Source organism: Somniosus microcephalus, chromosome 11, assembly GCF_052327205.1.
Source record: "Somniosus microcephalus isolate GS21.2 chromosome 11, FLI_Smic_1.0, whole genome shotgun sequence".
NCBI classification, from domain to species: domain Eukaryota; kingdom Metazoa; phylum Chordata; class Chondrichthyes; order Squaliformes; family Somniosidae; genus Somniosus; species Somniosus microcephalus.
The window spans coordinates 27,772,665-27,791,043 of record NC_140997.1 but is presented as its reverse complement, the minus strand read 5'-3'; the positions used below and the strand labels follow the sequence as shown (position 1 = coordinate 27,791,043).

At 43.9% G+C, this 18,379-nt stretch overlaps 1 protein-coding gene across 4 annotated transcripts in view; it reads right to left on the bottom strand.

The window, feature by feature from the left end:
• Positions 1 to 17,168: 17,168 nt before the first annotated feature.
• The window catches only part of LOC147110430 (kinesin-like protein KIF19), a 196,371-nt gene continuing 195,160 nt past the window's right edge, over positions 17,169 to 18,379 (bottom strand). For all 4 annotated transcript variants that reach the window (XM_086000408.1, XM_086000407.1, XM_086000405.1 and 1 more), the window contains one exon: positions 17,169 to 17,861. In XM_086000408.1, coding sequence (XP_085856534.1) covers positions 17,769 to 17,861 — 93 coding nt within the window. In that variant the 3' untranslated portion in view covers positions 17,169 to 17,768. The remainder of the gene's footprint in view (positions 17,862 to 18,379) is intronic.

The window sequence follows — 18,379 nt, the reverse complement described above, 5'->3', positions numbered from 1 at the left end:
CAGGCATCCCTGTTGCATGGCAACAGGTGCAGGAACCCCGGTTACACGGCCACAGATCCAGGCATCCCTGTTGCATGGCAACAGGTGCAGGAACCCCGGTTACATGGCCACAGATCCAGGAACCCCGGTTACAAGGCCACTAATATGAAGTAAAACTTACCTGAACCCCTACTCCTGAATTTTGCCGGTTAAGAGAGATTTCCGGTTATTTAGGTGCCGGTAAAAAGAGAGTTACCTGTATATATAAAGAAAAATCTTGTGTCTGTCACATTTCAGACATCACACCTCAGCATGTCAAAAATATATAAAAAGTAAGAAAGTCCGTTTTTTTTCCTGACCAAGGCCAGGAGCTGGTCCTTCACCAACTGGCTATCGAAACTTTTACAGTTAGGTCGGGCGCTGGGACCCTGCGCCGGAAGTATGCAGAGTAGGCAGATTGTGACGTCAGTCAGCGTATAAACACTGATTTGACGCCAGCGCTACCATTTTCGACCACAACACTCCAGATAACACCCTCTCTTAAAGACGCATAGTTGAACATGCTGAACATGGAAGGCTGCTGACTTTCAGTGGGGCAGACTGAGATGGCTTTGAAGGATGAACTCAAGCAGCTCTGGGCCTAGAAGACCCTGCTCGGACTGCACCATCTCGGCCTGGGCGGCAGCAGTCCAGGCTGGCCAGCTGACAGGCGAAAGCAAGGCCAGGAGCTGGAGGTTTACACGCAGCTGCAAATCTAGAAAACTTCTCATTACAATTAACCTCTAATGACCTCAGGATGTGCTATTGAAACCATTTCCTGGCAGGGAATACCTGGGTAGTGTCCTTAATGAGACATCTCAGGTTAACCTCTTTCCCTCTTAACAGCTGAATATTACAGCCTTGCTCGGTTTGGCAGACTACCTGTGTGCAATGCCACAGGAGATCAGCTAGAACGTTTAAATTGATTTGCAATCTGGGTCACTCTTTATGATCATTAATCTCACTGCTGTAGTGACATTTTTCCAATGTCGATAGTTTCTGTCTGTCTCCAAAATGGATGCATTGTGAACTTTTCTTATCGGGCTTCTTTTGATTTGTGCTGGTAATTGCTAACTAACTATGGAGAACAGCCGCTCAAACAGAAGAAAAAAAACACCCCCATCTCCTATCTGAAGGCGATTGTTTTATTGTTAAACATATCCATTCAGTATAAGTCAACAAGATGTTTTTTAAAACCCCAACAGGATCAATCTGGTAGTAAACATAAACAAGATGAATGAGAACCCTTCAGGAAAACATTAATGGCTGCTTGGAAACATTTATAACAATAATTACAATACAGTGGAAGTAATAAATAAGAAATTAACTGCAATCGAAAAAGTATAACATTAAAAGCACAATTAAATATAAATTAGTACTGCAAATAAAAGAGCATCAAGTATTGTAAGTGAAGAGTATCACTGCTGTTGTCTGTAAAATTTTACAATGCAATGACATCTGCATCTGCATACAATGATTGCCTAACAGCAAAGCTCACAGTAAATGTCCAGCTAGTACAGTGCTGTTACATTGTGAACAGCACTGTGGGTATTTTGATGGATGGATCTGATGCAAAGCCTGCAGACTACTAATGCATTCTCGGGGAAAGGACAAACAACAGCTGCTGTTCACGCTTAGGCGCACTCTTCTTGATTAGGGACTATTCCGTTTTTTTCTGAAAAGTGGTGAGCATGAATTAAAATCCAACATTTTTTAAAAACATATAAAATTAGAACCATCCCTAAGGCCCTTACAGAGTCTATATTCATGTACTTGTGTTGTTATGTCCCTGTACTACATAAGCACAAAGCACTATTTTATTTCTCTGGGATGTTGCTGATCAACATCAGATCAAGCCACATTTTTCTTGATTCAGATTCACCTGCAAAGCAAGCACTAAAAGTTGCAGACTTTTAATAAAACGACAAATTGTTACATCTTGTTTTACAAAGGGTGTTTCTGTTTTCTGACAAAGGCTCTCAACTCGAAATGTTAACTGTCTTTTCTCTTTTCAGACCCTGACAGACTTTCCAGCATTTTTCTGTTTTTATTTTCGACCATTTTTATTAGTTTGTTAAATGCTGTTTCAGATTTCATTTAAATTTATTGTGAAAATAAATCCCACCTACAAGTTAGGATACGTACAAACTTTATGCTTATTTAATCCTATATCTATATGGGGACCATGAGGCTATTGCTAGGTCACCGATTCACTACTAACTATAATACTTTAAAACTTCTTATCAAAAAAAGCGTACCGTGTTGGAATAAAGTGCATACACTTCTGTTATTGCTAGATATAGCTTATACAGTATTTGAAACAAGTCCTAAAATAATTGGTAGGTAATAGGAGTCCAAATGTAAACAATGCTTCACATTGCTTTTTACGCCTTTATAATATAGCGCAAATGTTATCACCCTGTGACATAAGAAAACTACTAGGCACTTGGTCTGAGTATTAAACAAGGCTTTAATCAACTGTTTTTCAACATGGAGATCTAGTTGTGTCCTTCACTAGTTCCTGTTAAAGAATGTCCTGAGCAAGCTGGGCCCATGCCCGAGTATTTATACTCTCCCGGGACAGTGCCACCAGCAGGCCACCCAGTATTACTTCATAAGTCATTTCCACATGAATGACAAGATTCATGTCACCCTGTATTTCCAGAATTCAACCCGTGCACCTCCAATGTCAGACATGCTTTGTGACGCTGCATCTCTGGCTTCACTAGTCCATTTTTTTCCAATTAACAATGGCCTTCATATTCGTTTAATTCAATCAGCCTGACACAATCCTCAAAATGTTTCCCAAATAAAAGGGAAGAGGATGATGTAATGGCATAGAGTGCTGGAGCTCCACTAACCCTGAGCCACATAGTGGTAGGCTATTCAAACGTGCAAATTGGGGTCCTAGAAACAGGCGGGTGTGCTCTCTGCCCATTAACAGGCCTGGCTGTAAATTGCATCAGGTGGGCATTGGGTGTGTGTCCAAGCTGCCTACCCTGCCTACCCTGCCTACCCTGCCTACCCTGCCGACTTCCGACTGCCAACCACCCATTTCTCGGGTGAAAAACAAGCAGCCAGCAGTTGAACATCACCCCCACTTTGCCTAATTATTAATACATTCATCAGCACTTTTAAAAGTGTATGAAGGTGGCACAGAATTGCCCTTTTTAATTTTTAATTACTTTAGCCTCTCAAGGAGAGTATCCTCACGTTTTGATGATTTCACACTGATCCTCAGTGATTACTAGCTTGATAATCATGATTGACAAGTCTCTAGATCTGGGTCAGTGCCTTATTCATCAATTAATATAATTTAGTAATTAGTAAAAAATAAATAAAAGGCCATTAGTTCATGTGCACACTCATTTCTGCATAGACATTTTGTAGGTCAGTGATTTTTTAATAACTAGTGGTTTTCCCATGATGTTTTTTTAATTTTTTATTCATTCACGGTATGTGAGCATTGCTGGCAAGGCCATCATTTATTGCCCATCGCTAGATGCCCTGCGACAGTGAGCTGCCTTCTTGAACCGCTGCAGTCCGTGTGGCGAAGGTACTCCCACAGTGCTGTTCGGGAGTTCCTGGATTTTGACTCGGCGACAGTGAAGGAACGGTCATATGTGTCCAGGTCAGGATGGTGTGTGAGTTGCAGGGGAACTTGGAACGAGTGGTGTTCCCATGCGGGTTTGGGAGGTGCTGCCAAAGAAGCCTTGGCGTGTTGCTGCAGTGCATCTTCTAGATGCTGTATACTGCAGCCACGGTACGCCGGTGGTGGAGGGAGTGGATGTTTAAGGTGGTGGATGGGGTGCTGATCAAACAAACTGCTTTGTCCTGGACGATGTTAAGCTTCTTGAGTGTTGTTGGAGCTGCACTCATCCAGGCAAATGGAGAGTATTCCATCACACTCCTGCCTTGTGCCTTGTAAGTGGTGGAAGGGCTTTGGGGAGTCCAACCTCTGACCTAATCTTATAGCCACATTGTTTAAGTGGCTGGTCCAGTTAAGTTTCTGGTCAATGGTGACCCCCAGGATGTCGATGGTGGAGGATTTGAGAATGGTAATGCCATTGAATGTCAAGGCAAAGTGGTTAGACTCTCTCTTGTTGGAGATGGTCTTAGCCTGGCACTTGTGTGGCGCGAATGTTACTTACCACTTATCAGGATGTTGTGCATGCGGACGCGGACTGCTTCATTATCTGAGGAATTGTGAATGAAACTGAGCACAGCAGTCATCAGTGAACTTCTGCATTTCTGACCTTATGATGGAGAGAGGTCATTGATGAAGCAACTGAAGATTGTTGGGCCTTGGACACTGCCCTGAGGATATCCTGCAGCGATGTCTTGGGGCTGAGCTGATTGGCCTCCAACAACCACAACCATCATCCTTTGTGCTAGGTATGACTCCAGCCAGTGGAGAGTTTTCCCCCCGATTCCCATTGACTTCAGTTTTACTAGGGCTCCTTGGTGCCACACTCAGTCAAATGCTGTCTTGATGTCAAGGGCAGTCACTCTCACCTCACCTCTGGAATTCAGCTCTTTTGTCCATGTTTGAACCAAGGCTGTAATGAGGCCTGGAGCCGAGTGGTCCTGGCAGAACCTAAATTGAGCAGGTTTTTGGTGAGTAAGTGCCACTTGATAGCACTGTTGATAACACCTTCCATCACTTTGCTGATGATTGAAAGTAGGCTGACGGGGTGGTAATTGGCCGGATTGGATTTGTCCTGCCTTTTGTGGACAGGATATACCTGGGCAATTTTCCACTTTGTTGGGTAGATGCTAGTGCTGTAGCTTTACTGGAACAGCTTGGCTAGAGGCACAGCTAGTTCTGGAGCACAAGTCTTCAGTACTGCAGCCAGGATGTTTTTGGGGCCCATAGCCTTTGCTGTATCCAGAGCGCTCAGCCATTTCTTGATATCGCTAGATCGAATTGGCTGAAGACTGGCATCTGTAATAGTGGGGACCTCAGGAGGAGGCCGACATGGATCATCCGCTCAGCATTTCTGGCTGAAGATGGTTGCAAACGCTTCAGCCTTGTCTTTTGCACTCACAGGCTGGTCTCCACCATCACTGAGGATGAGGATGGTCATGGAGCTTCCTCCTCCCATTAGTTGTTTAATTGTCCACCACCATTCACGACTGGATGTGGCAGAACTGCAGAGCTTTGATCTTATCCATTGGTAGTGGGATCGCTTAGCCCTGTCGATAGCATACTGTTAGGCATGTTCCAATGTATTGTAGCTTCACCAGGTCAGCACCTCATTTTCAGGTGTGCCTGGTGCTGCTCCACCATGCTCTTCTACACTCCTCATTAAACCAGGGTTGGTCGCCTAGCTTGATGGTAAGGGATATGCCAGGCCATGAGATTACAGTTGCTGGAATACAATTCTGCTGCTGCTGATGGCCCACAGCGTCTCACAAATGCCCAGTTTTGAGCTGCTAGATCTGTTCTGAATCTATCCCACTTAGCACGGTGGTAGTGCCACACAACACGATGGAGGGTGTCCTCTATATGAAGATGGGACTTCGTCTCCACAATGACTGTGCGGTGGTCACTCCTACCAATACTGTCATGGACAGATGCATATGCGACAGGTAAGTTGGGGAATGGTGCAGGAGAGGAACAGAAAACAGTGGGAAACAGTGGAAAAGACGACTTGAGTACAGGTAGCAGGAATGGGGATGTGAGAGGAAAAGTAAAACTTTGCTGAATGGGGTGGTCGAGGAGGAAGCGTAGAATTTGGGGAAATTGGTGAATAGGATGAGGGAAGAGCAGGACTACATGGGGGAATGGGGAGGAGAGCGCAGTATTCCAAGGATTAGGAGGAGAGTGAGGAAGAAAGTATGGCACAAAATTTGGAGAAGGGTGAGAGAGGACAGCAGATGCTTAGTGAGGAGTAAAGAGTTTAAATTGGGAAGCTGTATTTTAAAAGTTGGTTATGTGGAAAGGATTATAGTCATCTGAAAAAGTGTAGTATTAGAAGGAGGCTGCAGTAGCCAGGAAGGAGCCCAATGAATGGCCCCAAGAACGGAGCGCTGGGAGTTTGTTCAAGCAACAAGCAAAGAGGGAGGCGATTCTAGGAGGCATTGCAAGGATAGGTGCTATCAGAGCTGATGTCAGCTGTGGCTCAGAGGGTAGCCCACTCACCTCTGAGTCAGAAGGTTGTGGATTTAAGTCCCACTCCAGGGACTTGTGCACATAAAAAAAAATCTAGGCTGACACTCCAGTGCAGTGCTGAGTGAGTGCTGCACTGTCAGAGGTGCTGTTAAACCGAGGCCCCGTCTGCTGTCTCAGGTGGACGTAAAAGATCCCATGGCACTATTTCGAAGAAGAGCAGGAGAGTTATCCCCGGTGTCCTGGCCAATATTTATCCCTCAATCAACATCACTAAAAACAGATTATCTGGTCACTATTATGTTGCTGTTTCTGGGAGCTTGCTGCTGTGCACGAATTGGCTGCCGTGTTTCCTACATTACAACAGTGGCTCCACTTCAAAAGTGCTTAATTGGCTGTAAAGCGCTTTGAGACGTCTGGTGGTCGTGAAAGGCGCTATATAAATGCACGTCTTTCTTTCAGGTTATTTCAGGCTAACATGGAAAGAGAGGCTGCGATAGTGGGAAGGGCAAGGTGTAGCCCTGTTAATGAAGCCAGCAACTCCTTCTGGGGTGTGCAGATGCTGTGATACCTGGGTGGCTTAACGGCAAAGCAGGCACCTGTGGTTAAAGGAGCAGTGGCTGTGTTGGGGAGATGCTGGTCTTGGTGAGCAGTCAAAATAAGAGTCTGGTGGATCAGTGAAGGAGGGAAGATTGGGGCTGAAATTCATGAGTGAGGAGTAGGCCTTATGTAGTAACTGGCGGGGAAGAATTTGTGGGAGCTACTGGTGGAGTTCTGTAAGGTGATTAAATTGATGGTAAATTTAAGAAAGTAGTGTAGTTATCGTAAAATAATAAAACGGTGAAAGATTATTAATAATTATGAAACTGTAAAAAATAAGTGTTATGAATCTTATGATCCATGAAGAAAGACTCATGAAATAACACTGGACGGCCAGCTGGTGGTGCCATCCAAGGAGTATAAATACTCGGGCGTGGGCCCAGCTTTCCAGGGACATTTTGTAAGACAAGGAACTAGTGAAGTACAACTAGACCTCCATGTTTTGAAACAAGTTGATTAAAGCCTTGCTTTATACTCAAATCAAGTGCGTAGAGAGTTTTATTACGTCAATAAGTATAATTTCTGTTCAGTTAAAATTAATAAACATGATATGATCCAACGAAGTGGAAGAAGTTTGAATTTAAGCAAATCAGCGTGAAGAAATTTAAAATATGGGCTGAAAAAAAATTGCAAAGAATTTGTTACAAGGAAGTGTGACAGAGGAGGTGAGCTGCTGAAGTGCAACACAAGAACTGTGATGGACGAGAAGAACGGTAAAATCTAGAAGTTTGCATTTATATTGTACCGCATCACATCGAAAGGTCTCGAAACCCTTCACAAAATGAATTACATTTAAATTCCAATGACTTATGTTATTTTACAAAGTGCGACGACTGTGATGTGGTACTGCTCTGTCATTAAATTTGAATCTGTTTTATGAATAAAAGCAAATGTTTTTTTCCATTATTATCCCTATAAATGTGGAAGATATTTTTTAAATGTCAAGAAGCAGCAAATTAGGTACACTTCAAGCACATATCAGAAATGGAAGATCTTCGAGCAACAGTTTATTCTGCAGTAATCTGCCGGATGATTAGAGAAAGTCTCCTACACAATATTGTCAATTTAAGGGTGAATCGAATAACATGATAGCTGCTCCAGAGTGCAAAGAAAGCAATGAAAACCTGTCTCTGTAAATGTGTTCATGGTGTACATGAGGTAAGTAACGTGCAACAGAAGGGTATACTCAGCATTAAATTGCAGAAGTGCTTCCAAAATGTTCATGAGGAATACATTCAAATGAAATTATTTTTTAAATTATTCAGATTAGGCTCGAGGCCCAATTTTGGACTGGCCTCGGGCCTCCGGCACAAGTGCCACCCATTTCTGGCCTGAAAACGGGCCTAAATGAATTTCTCCCCCATTAATTCGACCTACCACTGTTTTCCCTTTTAAACATATAACACTGCAGATGTCACAAAGGTAAGAGACTTGATTTTAATTTCATTAAATATCAAAAAGAAACCTTGCTTTTTCCAAACAGTAAACAATGCGTTGTACAGCTGTAATCCCTAGGCTGGTGTCTGTAAAATATATTAAAAATAATTGTCATTTTTACAAGTTTCTTTTCTGAATGAAAGGATCTTTTCCCAGCGCCCCACAATCATTTCCATTAGTATCAGTGTATCACTTCTTCGTGCTGATTTCAGATTATCATCCATCCTATCCCATGCTGATAGTTCCTTTCCCTTGTTGCCATTTCTTTCCCTTCACTGTTTTCATTGCAAGCTGTGACTCACTGGCATCACATCACAGCACTCCTGAGAGCTTCAAGGCCTAGCGGGCTCTCTGCGGGGTTTCTCGTTCACTGCTTCCTCTTCCTAAGGCAGCCCAGCAGTTACTCCACTGTGTCGCCTTAAAAACTGCAGGATTCAACAGAGATGCAGGAGTCAAAGAAACCTACTGGTTGAAAAAATGTCTTTACAAGAGCTTCCGCAATGGCTGATTTGGTAAATGTATAACTGAACCATACACAATTACATAGGATATACGGCACAGAAACAGGCCATTCGGCCCAACCAGTCCATGCCGGCGTTTATGCTCCACTCGAGCCTCCTCCCGTCTTTCCTCATCAAATCTATCAGTATAACCCTCTATTCCCTTCTCCCTCATATGCTTGTCTAGTCTCCCCTTAAACGTCCAAGTTATGATCCCTGGTCAATGTTGAGTTTACTGATCTCAGATGGAGCAGCGTTAGGGATTGTACCTTTGGGCTCAGGACCTTGTACTACGGATGGGATTCCCGCTCCAGCTGGGGGGTAGAGTTCCTGCTTTGGGCACAATCGGGAATTTGCACCCAAACTGCGCTTGAAATAGCTCTGGTTAGGTTACAGTTCAGGTTTACGCTAAAATTAATTTGCAATCACAAAATCTTCCGTGAACCAGCACAACCCCGTCCCCCGCTCCCCGATCTATATTCAGTGACCCGCGCTGGAAATTACTGAATGTTAGGTGAGGGAGCAATGGGCTCAGCTGTAATGGCCTTTGTGGTAGAATAGCCTGCTGACACTCACTGTCTAGGCTTACACACGGGTGGCGTACTGGAGAGTGACCACAGACCCTTGTCAACACCTTTCGGAGAGGAGGGGAGAAAATCAACAAACATAAATCATCAATTTAATAAAAGTCTTCCAAGTCACATACAAGTAGGCTGGGACATACATACACTCCCCACCACTGACACTATCCCCGCTTCTCCTGGACTGCCGCCTATATTGGGCAAATGGCACTGACCAACGTTCTCTGTAAGCTGCGCGGCCGCTTTTTGCTGGTCTCGCACAGCCCGGGACCGGCTTTTTTCAATGTTAAGTTTCACGCACGTGCAAAACTGTGAATGGGCCGCACAGCCCCTTAAACATAAGAACATAAGAAATAGGAGCAGGAGTCGGCCATTTGGCCCCTCGAGGCTGCTCCGCCATTCGATAAGATCATGGCTGATCTGGTCTTGGCGTCAACTCCGCTTCCCTGCCCGCTCCCCATAACCCTTGACTCCTGGGGCAGAGCACCCAAAAAAAAAATGAGGGGAACATTGGCATTGCCCATTTGCCATTACCATAGACGTCAATTACAATGGTGCCGCTGAAACCGTCGACTATTTCGGGCAGTTCAAGCAGCTGTTTGCACCTCATCGAAGTGCGATTTCTTTTACAATCCCGGTTATTCCCTTATTTCTGGTCACAAATTCCAGGCTCTGGTTCACAATCAGGTTTAAATTCGGTTCTCCCTACATTACTAACTTTTCTGCTGCCTGAAATCGGTTTTGATAACAAACCTCGATTAAGTGTCAGAACCAGGTCACTAAGTTGTGAACATCTCAGCCTTCCAGGCTTCATGCACAGACATTGGCGTGTGGAACTCCCTTCACAGCGCAGCCCTGCCTTGGAAGATTCCTGTTTTTTTATTGTTAGAAGAGAATGATTTTCTTTGTAACTGGACTCTGTAATTGTATGAAAGTAATCGATTGTTTCATGCCGGGAGATAAAAAGGGAAACTGTGTGAATAATACTTAAAATAGAATCCAGCAAGAGAGTGGCTCTTTTAGGTATCAAAAAGCCTATTATAGGGAAATAAAAATGTTTATGTCAATAGCAAAATACCGTGGATGCGGGATATCTAAAATAACAACAGAAAATGCTGGAAACACTCAGCAGGTCAGGCAGCATCGAGGAGAGAGAAACAGAGTTAATGTTTCGGGTCGAGGACCCTTCATCAGAACTGTTTCCAGCATTTTCTGTTGTTAGTTAACATTTTTTTAATGTACTACTCAGTAACCGCCATCTTTACTGTCTATTCTATATCCTCTCCGAATGTGCAATTTTTAACTACTGTTACAGATTTCTTGTTCTGCTCCATGCTGCCCGCCACCTCCAGCATCTTGGCCCTCAGGTAACACCAGCCACTGTGTATAGCGGGCAAATAGCATTGGCACCAACGTGCCCGCTGACATGAATCAGTCATTCATGAAAGAAAGACTGATGAAATAATACTGAGCGGCCTGCAGGTGGCGCTGTCCAGGGAGAGTATAAATACTCGGGCACGGGCCCAGCTTGCGCAGGACATTCTTAACAGGAACTAGTGAAGGACACAACTAGACCTCCATGTTGTAAAACAGTTGATTAAAGCTTTGTTTAACGCTTAGACCAAGTGCCTAGTAGTTTTCTTACGTCACCCGCTGTACAGTGGGGACTGCAGTTAATATGCCCACAGCTTTTTAATTTGCAATAGCTGTGGGCACATTAACCTTGGAGTAAAACCAAAATCGCAGTTCATTTTGCATCACCATCCCTAAGCACACAAAACCTTTCCCTGATCAATTCCAGCCAGCATTAAACAATTACCTTAGGCCACTGCACAGATGCCCATCAGCCCCCCCCCCCACCTTTCAATAGCCCTGTTGCTTAATTTCATTCACATTCATTTAAGTTATACGAATCATTGGTTTTTTTTTATCTGGTAGATTCATCAGTTATGGATCTAAAATTCAAACATGCATTTAATGAGAATTGGAACTTGCAAAGTGCAAATACACGTTTATTTTCTGTGCCTTTCCCTGCAGATTATAAAGGGCTCAGGAAAAGGGATACTGAGTTGAACTGACTGCATAAATAATGCCCTTTTAATCTTCAGACAAGATTGGTAGGACGCAATGTCAGTGGATTTAATTTAATGCAGTAATCTTATTTGAAGGTAGAAAACCAGATAACTCGCTACCAATATATTGCTTGCTCTGCAGCCTAACAATACTGAATGGAATGTGAAACTTCCCCTTTTCTAAACTGAACATCCGTTTTTTTTTGGTGAACTATTTTCTTCAGCAGAGCAAAATTAAGTTACAGTTACAATAAATGCTGAACTTCAGTTTCTCAGTTTTTGCAGTGCAGGTCAGTTTTAGTACTGTGCTTACTGTGCACGAACCCAGGGGCAAAGGATTTTAACTGCCCCCAACTGACAGAAACCAGGCAGGGAGGGGGCAGTTAAAATGGAGCGGGAGACTGATGTACTCCTTTACCACCCCGATTTGACTGACGGCAATTTTAATTTGCAAGCAGCAAAGGCACCTGGCCCAAGCCGTCGGGGTCCTCTTTAAATATTCAGATCGGGCTCCGAAGACGTCATCGTGTCCCAGTCTGCTATTTTAACCCAAGGCCTGAGCGAGGGAGCTACCAGGCCAAACCTGCCAGGAGCTGGATCGAGAGCCAGAAGAGGCCCAGCAAGGTAAATTTTCAATGTAAAAAAAAATCTTCTTGTGGGTTCTCTAGTTCCCCCACAAGGAAACCTTGGGCCTCCATTGCCCCAGGCTTCCCTTACCCTGCCGATTGCGATCACCACTGGACCCCCCTCCCTCCCCCTTCACCACTTACCTGACTGCCGGGGATTAATCCTGCGGCAGACTCCTGCCACCCGAATTCCCGTTCCCGCCCACCAGCCAGTGATTCCTGCTGGGTACCAGCAGGAGTTGGAGTCTGAATATTGAAATGAGGCCCGGGAGTTAAAATCTCTCCGGGCCTTGACCTGCGTGTTTCTCGCTCGCACCGGCCCCCTGCAAGCACCGATCCCGCCCCGACTTAAAATCCAGGCCAGTGCCTGTATCTATTGGTCACAATGGAAGAAGAGTTGAAAAGGAAAATGTGTTATCCTTGTATCCTAACAGCATGCACTGCTGTTAGATCAGGTAGTGTTGTTCCGATGCTATAGAGAGCTCCCTAAACTACACCGCACACATATCTGAATCATAAATTCAGATTAGCACCCCCTATAGAAAGAAAGACTTTCATTTATATAGCGCCTTTCACAACCACCGGACATCTCAAAGCGCTTTACAGCCAATGAAGTACTTTTTGAAGTGGAGTCACTGTTGTAATGTGGGAAACGCGGCAGCCAATTTGCGCATAGCAAGCTCCCACAAATAGTAATGTGATAATGACCAGATAATCTGTTTTTGTTATGTTGGGTGAGGGATAAATATTGGCCCAGGACACCAGGGATATCTCCTCTGCTCTTCTTCGAAATATAACAGCAACATGACATTTTTGAGATTCATATTCAGTTTCAATTAGCATCAAACTGACTCATATTCCTAATAACTAGTCTAAGTGTGGCCCTGGATCCTGAGCCATCAGCGATAGGATGCCATCTTACATTCCATCTGGATTAGACTCAAACCCAAGTTCAAAGAAAGGAAAATACACAGAATCTTGCCTACTCTGGGACTTGGTGCCATAATCCAGGCTCTGTATAAAGATCCAGTGGAGGAGCTGCTCCCTCTCTATTGCCAGCATCCAGAAGGACAGGTCCAGAGCTGCCATTTATTTTCTGTGTGCACCCACTCACCCACCACTGCATACATTACATATTTATTTGTCAGACACTGCAGGGGCACAGATAATTTAATTTAAATAGCAGCCTGAGATGAGACCATGTTGGCATAAGCAGCACAGCCTACAGAATAGAACATGCAAATAAAATCCACCCCCAGTTTATACTGTCATACTTCTGAATTGGCACAGTATGTTACCCAGAACTTAATGTCATATTAAGAGTTCTTCAAAAAGTGTATCATAGAAGCATAGAAGATAGGAGCAGGAGTAGGCCATTCGGCCCCTCGAGCCTGCTCTGCCATTTGATGAGATCATGGCTGATCATCCAAATTCAGTACCCTGTCCCTGCTTTCTCCCCATGTCCCTTGATCCCTTTAGCCTTAAGAAATATATCCAACTCCTTCTTGAATATATTTAATGAATTGGCCTCAACTGCCTTCTGTGGTAGAGAATTCCACAGGTTCACCACTCTCTGGGTGAAGAGATTTCTCCTCATCTCTGTCTTAAATGGATTACCCCTTATCCTTAGACTGTGACCCCTGGTTCTGGACTCCCCCGCCATCGGAAACATCCTTCCTGCATCTAGTCCGTCTCGTCCTGTTAGAATTTTATAAGTTTCAATGAGATCCCCTCTCATTCTTCTAAACTCTAGCGAATACAAGCTCAATCGACCCAATCTCTCTTCATACGTCATTCCTGCCATCCCAGGTATCAGTCTGGTGAATTTTCGCTGCACTCCCTCCATGGCAAGAACATCCTTCCTCAGATAAGGCGACCAAAACTGCACACAATACTCAAGGTGTGGTCTCACCAAGGCCCTGTACAACTGCAGCAAGACATCCTTGTTCTTGTACTCGAATCCTCTCGCTATGAAGGCCAACATACCATTTGCCTTCTTAACCGTATTGTACTGGAGAAGGTGGTGGTAAACTGTTCAAACAAGCTAATGCCAGTTGTCATTTCCATCAAGCCAGACACTAAAATTGAGAAAGTAACAGCCACAAAGTGTTCCCATTAACACAAATAACGCACGCCCATGTATGAGAATCAGGTGTTCCAACAGAACCTCTTTGCAAAGTACAGCAGCAAACAGTTTCTTGTGTTATGTAGTACGGCATTTTTCACCACACCAGCTGAGTTTATGCAAAGCAGTTTTCGAGCACACATTCTGTTGTTTATTAAATACTAATATTGCATAACATATCTGAATACCTTGGAGCAAATTGGAAAATATCGAAGAGGTGGTGCTGGGGGCACTACATTTGGCCTCAGCCCTGGACCAGGGAGCAGAAAAGTCAGCCAAGGTTTCCGCTCCTGATTGCTATCCAGTGATTCCTGCGGGAAAATTCACATGTACAGACATAGGGTAAGGATGTGATGCTCCCATGGTTGAATATTCTGCTAACACTCATTGCCTGTGCTCACAGATGAAGAATGACTACTGGGCAAGATATTAGGTGGTCACCATGGGTCAACGAAACAGCATCTTCAGGAGGCAAGGGAAGAGAAAATTTCAGTCAACCAAGGGAGCATTCGGAACGCAAAATACTGCAGATGCTGGAAATTTGAAATAAAAGCAGAAAATGCTAGAAACACTCAGCAGGTCGGGCAGCATCTGCGGAGAAAGGAAAAAAATTGTTAGGTTTCAGTTCTGTGGCCATTTGTCAGAACCGGAATATGTTTACAGATGAACAGCTTGTAAGGAGAAACAGCTCTGTGGGCCAGAAAATGGAACTGAGTGGTTCGGAGTAGAGTGAAGTATCTGTGGAGCAGGGGGTGAGGCAACTGCGCAGATGGTTTTGATCTTGGAGTCAAAGGAATCTATGGATTCCTCACATTTGATGTTTGAGGTGAGATTAGAGTCTGTTGGTCATGGATAAAAGAGCCTGGATTGTTTTTTCCGAGAATATGATCCTGGATAATTGGAGGTTTTTGGCTTAGGAGAAAAACACAGTAAAACACAGTAACACTTAATGTGGTCAAGCCAGATCTGGCGATTAATGATGTCAGCTGCACGCCATATACAATTGGACGGGTATCCCTTTCACCTGAGAGAGCAAAGTTGAAGACTATACCAGAGGCAGGAATGGTAGACAGTAATCAAATTGTTGGGAACAAGAGCTTTGAAGACAGAAGTGAGGGAGCAGTTAAGAATGCCAACAATACCAGAGGTGGGCCAAATGCAAGACAGTTGAAAATTTGTGAGTGAGTTGGTGAGGGAGCTGGGAGAATTTATGAGAGAGTTTTTCCATGGGTGCATGGTGAGAATGGTTGGATTGAAGGAGGGCAAGAGGATATGGGTGGTAAGGGAGACAAGGAAGTTGTCAGAGATTGCTTTGTCAGTGATTAAGACCTTGACGGCAGTATATAAATGGGAAGGGAACTGGATTAGATAGACAGCTTCAGTTGACGAGAGAGCACTGGCATATGGGCCAAAGGGCCTCCTTCTGTGTTGTAAATTTTAGGAACTATGATCTATAAGAGATGATGAAGTCAAGGGGATGGCTGAGGATATGGATAGGTGAGTTTATATGAAGAGTGAGATTGAAGAAAGACAAGAGGGCGGTGACATCACAGGCGAGGGGTCTACAGGAGTTGAGGTGTGGGTTAAAACCACTGAAGGTGAGAAGCTGCCCAGTGTGAGGCTAAGGGGAGAATGGGAGGGTATCTTGGTAAGGGAGTTGGCATGGAGTTTGGGGGTGGGTAGTTAATCATGAGAATTGTAAATGAGAGGCATAAGGGATGGAAGAACATGAGTTTCTCAAAGGAGGAGAACATGTTGGGAAAATAGGAGAAGCGCCAATGAGGCACTTGGAGAAAGGGCAATGCCATTGCCAAGGTGGCATGGGCAGGGCAGATGGTGGAAAGTGTAGACAAACGGGGTGGCTTCTGTAAGGGAGAAGGAGCTGCTGCTAATGAGGTATGTTTTTTCAATGCCAGGATGCCAATAAAATCAACAATGAATGGCACAGGGCCTTGCTCATGGGTGAGTGAACATTATGGAGGGATATACAGAGACAGATGGTGATTATTGATCAACTGGCAGGGTCAGCAGGGGTGACAGTGGAAGAGATTAGCAGGTTGGGGAGGAGGTGGAGGAGATCACTTCCAAGGAGAAGCATGCTGGGCAAGGTGGTCACTGAGTGTGGGGCAATAGGGATTGCTGCTATGGGAGAGGTAGCAGTGGATCCCCTGGTGGGACTAGCAAAGAATGCTGAGAGAGTTTATGGAAATCATGGCAGCAGAAAAGGTAGACTGTAGTGATAGACGGGAGGATTGAGCAAAGGAGGCATGCTTCTGGAGAAGGGGGAGATGAAGAGGAACAAAGAGAGCAGGGCCCAAGAAGCGCTGCAAGTAGAAATAGGAATAATGGGCTTGGGTCTGGCTTTTTAAATTAATTTTCTCCTGATTGATTTGTACTCCAGTGTCCTGTTTGTTTGATGGAGATGTTTGCAATGTTGTTTGACAATGAAAGATGTACCAAGTGATATAGGACCTGAAAATAGAATGGAGGTGAGCCCACTACTGCATTTATGATGTATTAAGATGCTTCTAATTAGTACTGCTCCTAACTGCTCTATAATGGAGAATCTCTCACTTAATACTCATTGGTGTAGAAAGATAAGAACAGAGCACGTAAGAGATTGTTCACTCAAATGGCAAGCTCCTACATTAAAATTTGGGCCATTAAAAAAAATGAACTTATTTTTTTAAATGTTTGCCATCTACATAATTCAGTTTACAATCTAGCAGCACCACAGGGCACTGCTAATTTGGAGAAATATGTGAAAGTTGGAATTCTTTCAATTCAGGCTGCGTTGGTTTTACAGTTGGACCCCTGACGTGCATCGGATGCCTCTGTGCATAGAATAGTTCTGCAAGGTTTGCGTGCAGTCACACAGTTTTTCACAACTGTCTATCATTCAGTGTAATTTACACACTAGTATTTTTCACATGTTGATTTTGCACAGTCACATACATTGAATGGGAGGGAATACAACTCATATCAATCAAGTATTTCCAGTAAATAGGATGAAATACATATTAACAGCTCTCCATTTGACTTAATGCAAGGTAGGAAATGCCAAAACTTATAAGGTACAATATAAAAATGCTGCAGATACTTTTATACAATCTTTAATTACGTAATTGTACATTTGTGATATTAAGAAATTTACAAAATATTTTGAAAGTGGTCATATGATACAACGATGTGGATGCTGAAAGCTGCCAATGGCATTTCTTACTCAAATGGCTGCAAACTTCGTTCAGTTCTTATTGTATCAAAGTTCCGTTGATCAGCAGCTCTCAAAGGAATTGCACCTTTACCGGTTTAGAGTCCACATTCATTCCTTGTACAATCCACACCTGTAGACTGTATAGTCCATAGGTTGCAAACTTTTTACCTGTCCAGCTCACTTAGCTGCAGCAACACTGCCTGAATTCATTTGCACTGTGCATTATATAGTACAGTAACCAGTTTCTTCATGTACCTCTTGCTTTTTTTGCAAGAAAAAGGAAAAGCATATCAAATATTTATTCCTTTGGCGTTTGGTGGTACGGTTGGGGAACAACATGATCCTGGGCAATGCTCCTCTCAGGTTTGTTCTTAATCCTTTTGTTCTTATCTCACAAATCAGCCTATTGCACTGTCCAAATGCTTCCTACTTGTGGTCATTTCTTGTATCTGCCATCTCCTCTGAGGTGTGGGTTCGTACCAGTCACTCTGTGGGTCCTGAAAGCCAAATTACTTCCCTTTTTGAAGTTTGCAGGATGTGCTTGTAGCTGCTGTGTGTTGGCACCGTCACCTGGGCCTGTATCAGTGGGAAGAAAAGAAGGAACTGATTCATATGCACTTGCTTTTATCTGCACAACTACTTGAAAAGCTGAAGTAAGGCCACAGGATTAGCCCTTAAAAATGGGATTATTTTTGAGTGTGTGAGATATAAAGGCCTGTATTTTAAAAATATGCCGTGCATATTTTTTTTTAAACTGGCTTTTGCTTGGTTGGCCGACTAATCAGGCCGTCATCATTTCCGCATTTCTGAGTTGAGGTTGTGATGCTTTGTTACTAAAGCCTCAGCATCACCCAACATGCTGCTCACTGAAAGCAATGGGCAGCAGGGTGCTGTAGGCCGAGGCAAATATGATGCTTCTGTGCCGAGTCTTGGAAGCACGAAGAAGGAGGCTCCACAATCAAGAGGTAGTGAGTTATGAAAAGACTTTACAAACTATGGGGTAGAAATTTGTCTCAGGAGGTAGCGCACAACGGGCAGTATTGCATCGGCTGCCTGTTATACGGCCCCCCGTTATACGGCCCCCCTGTTATACG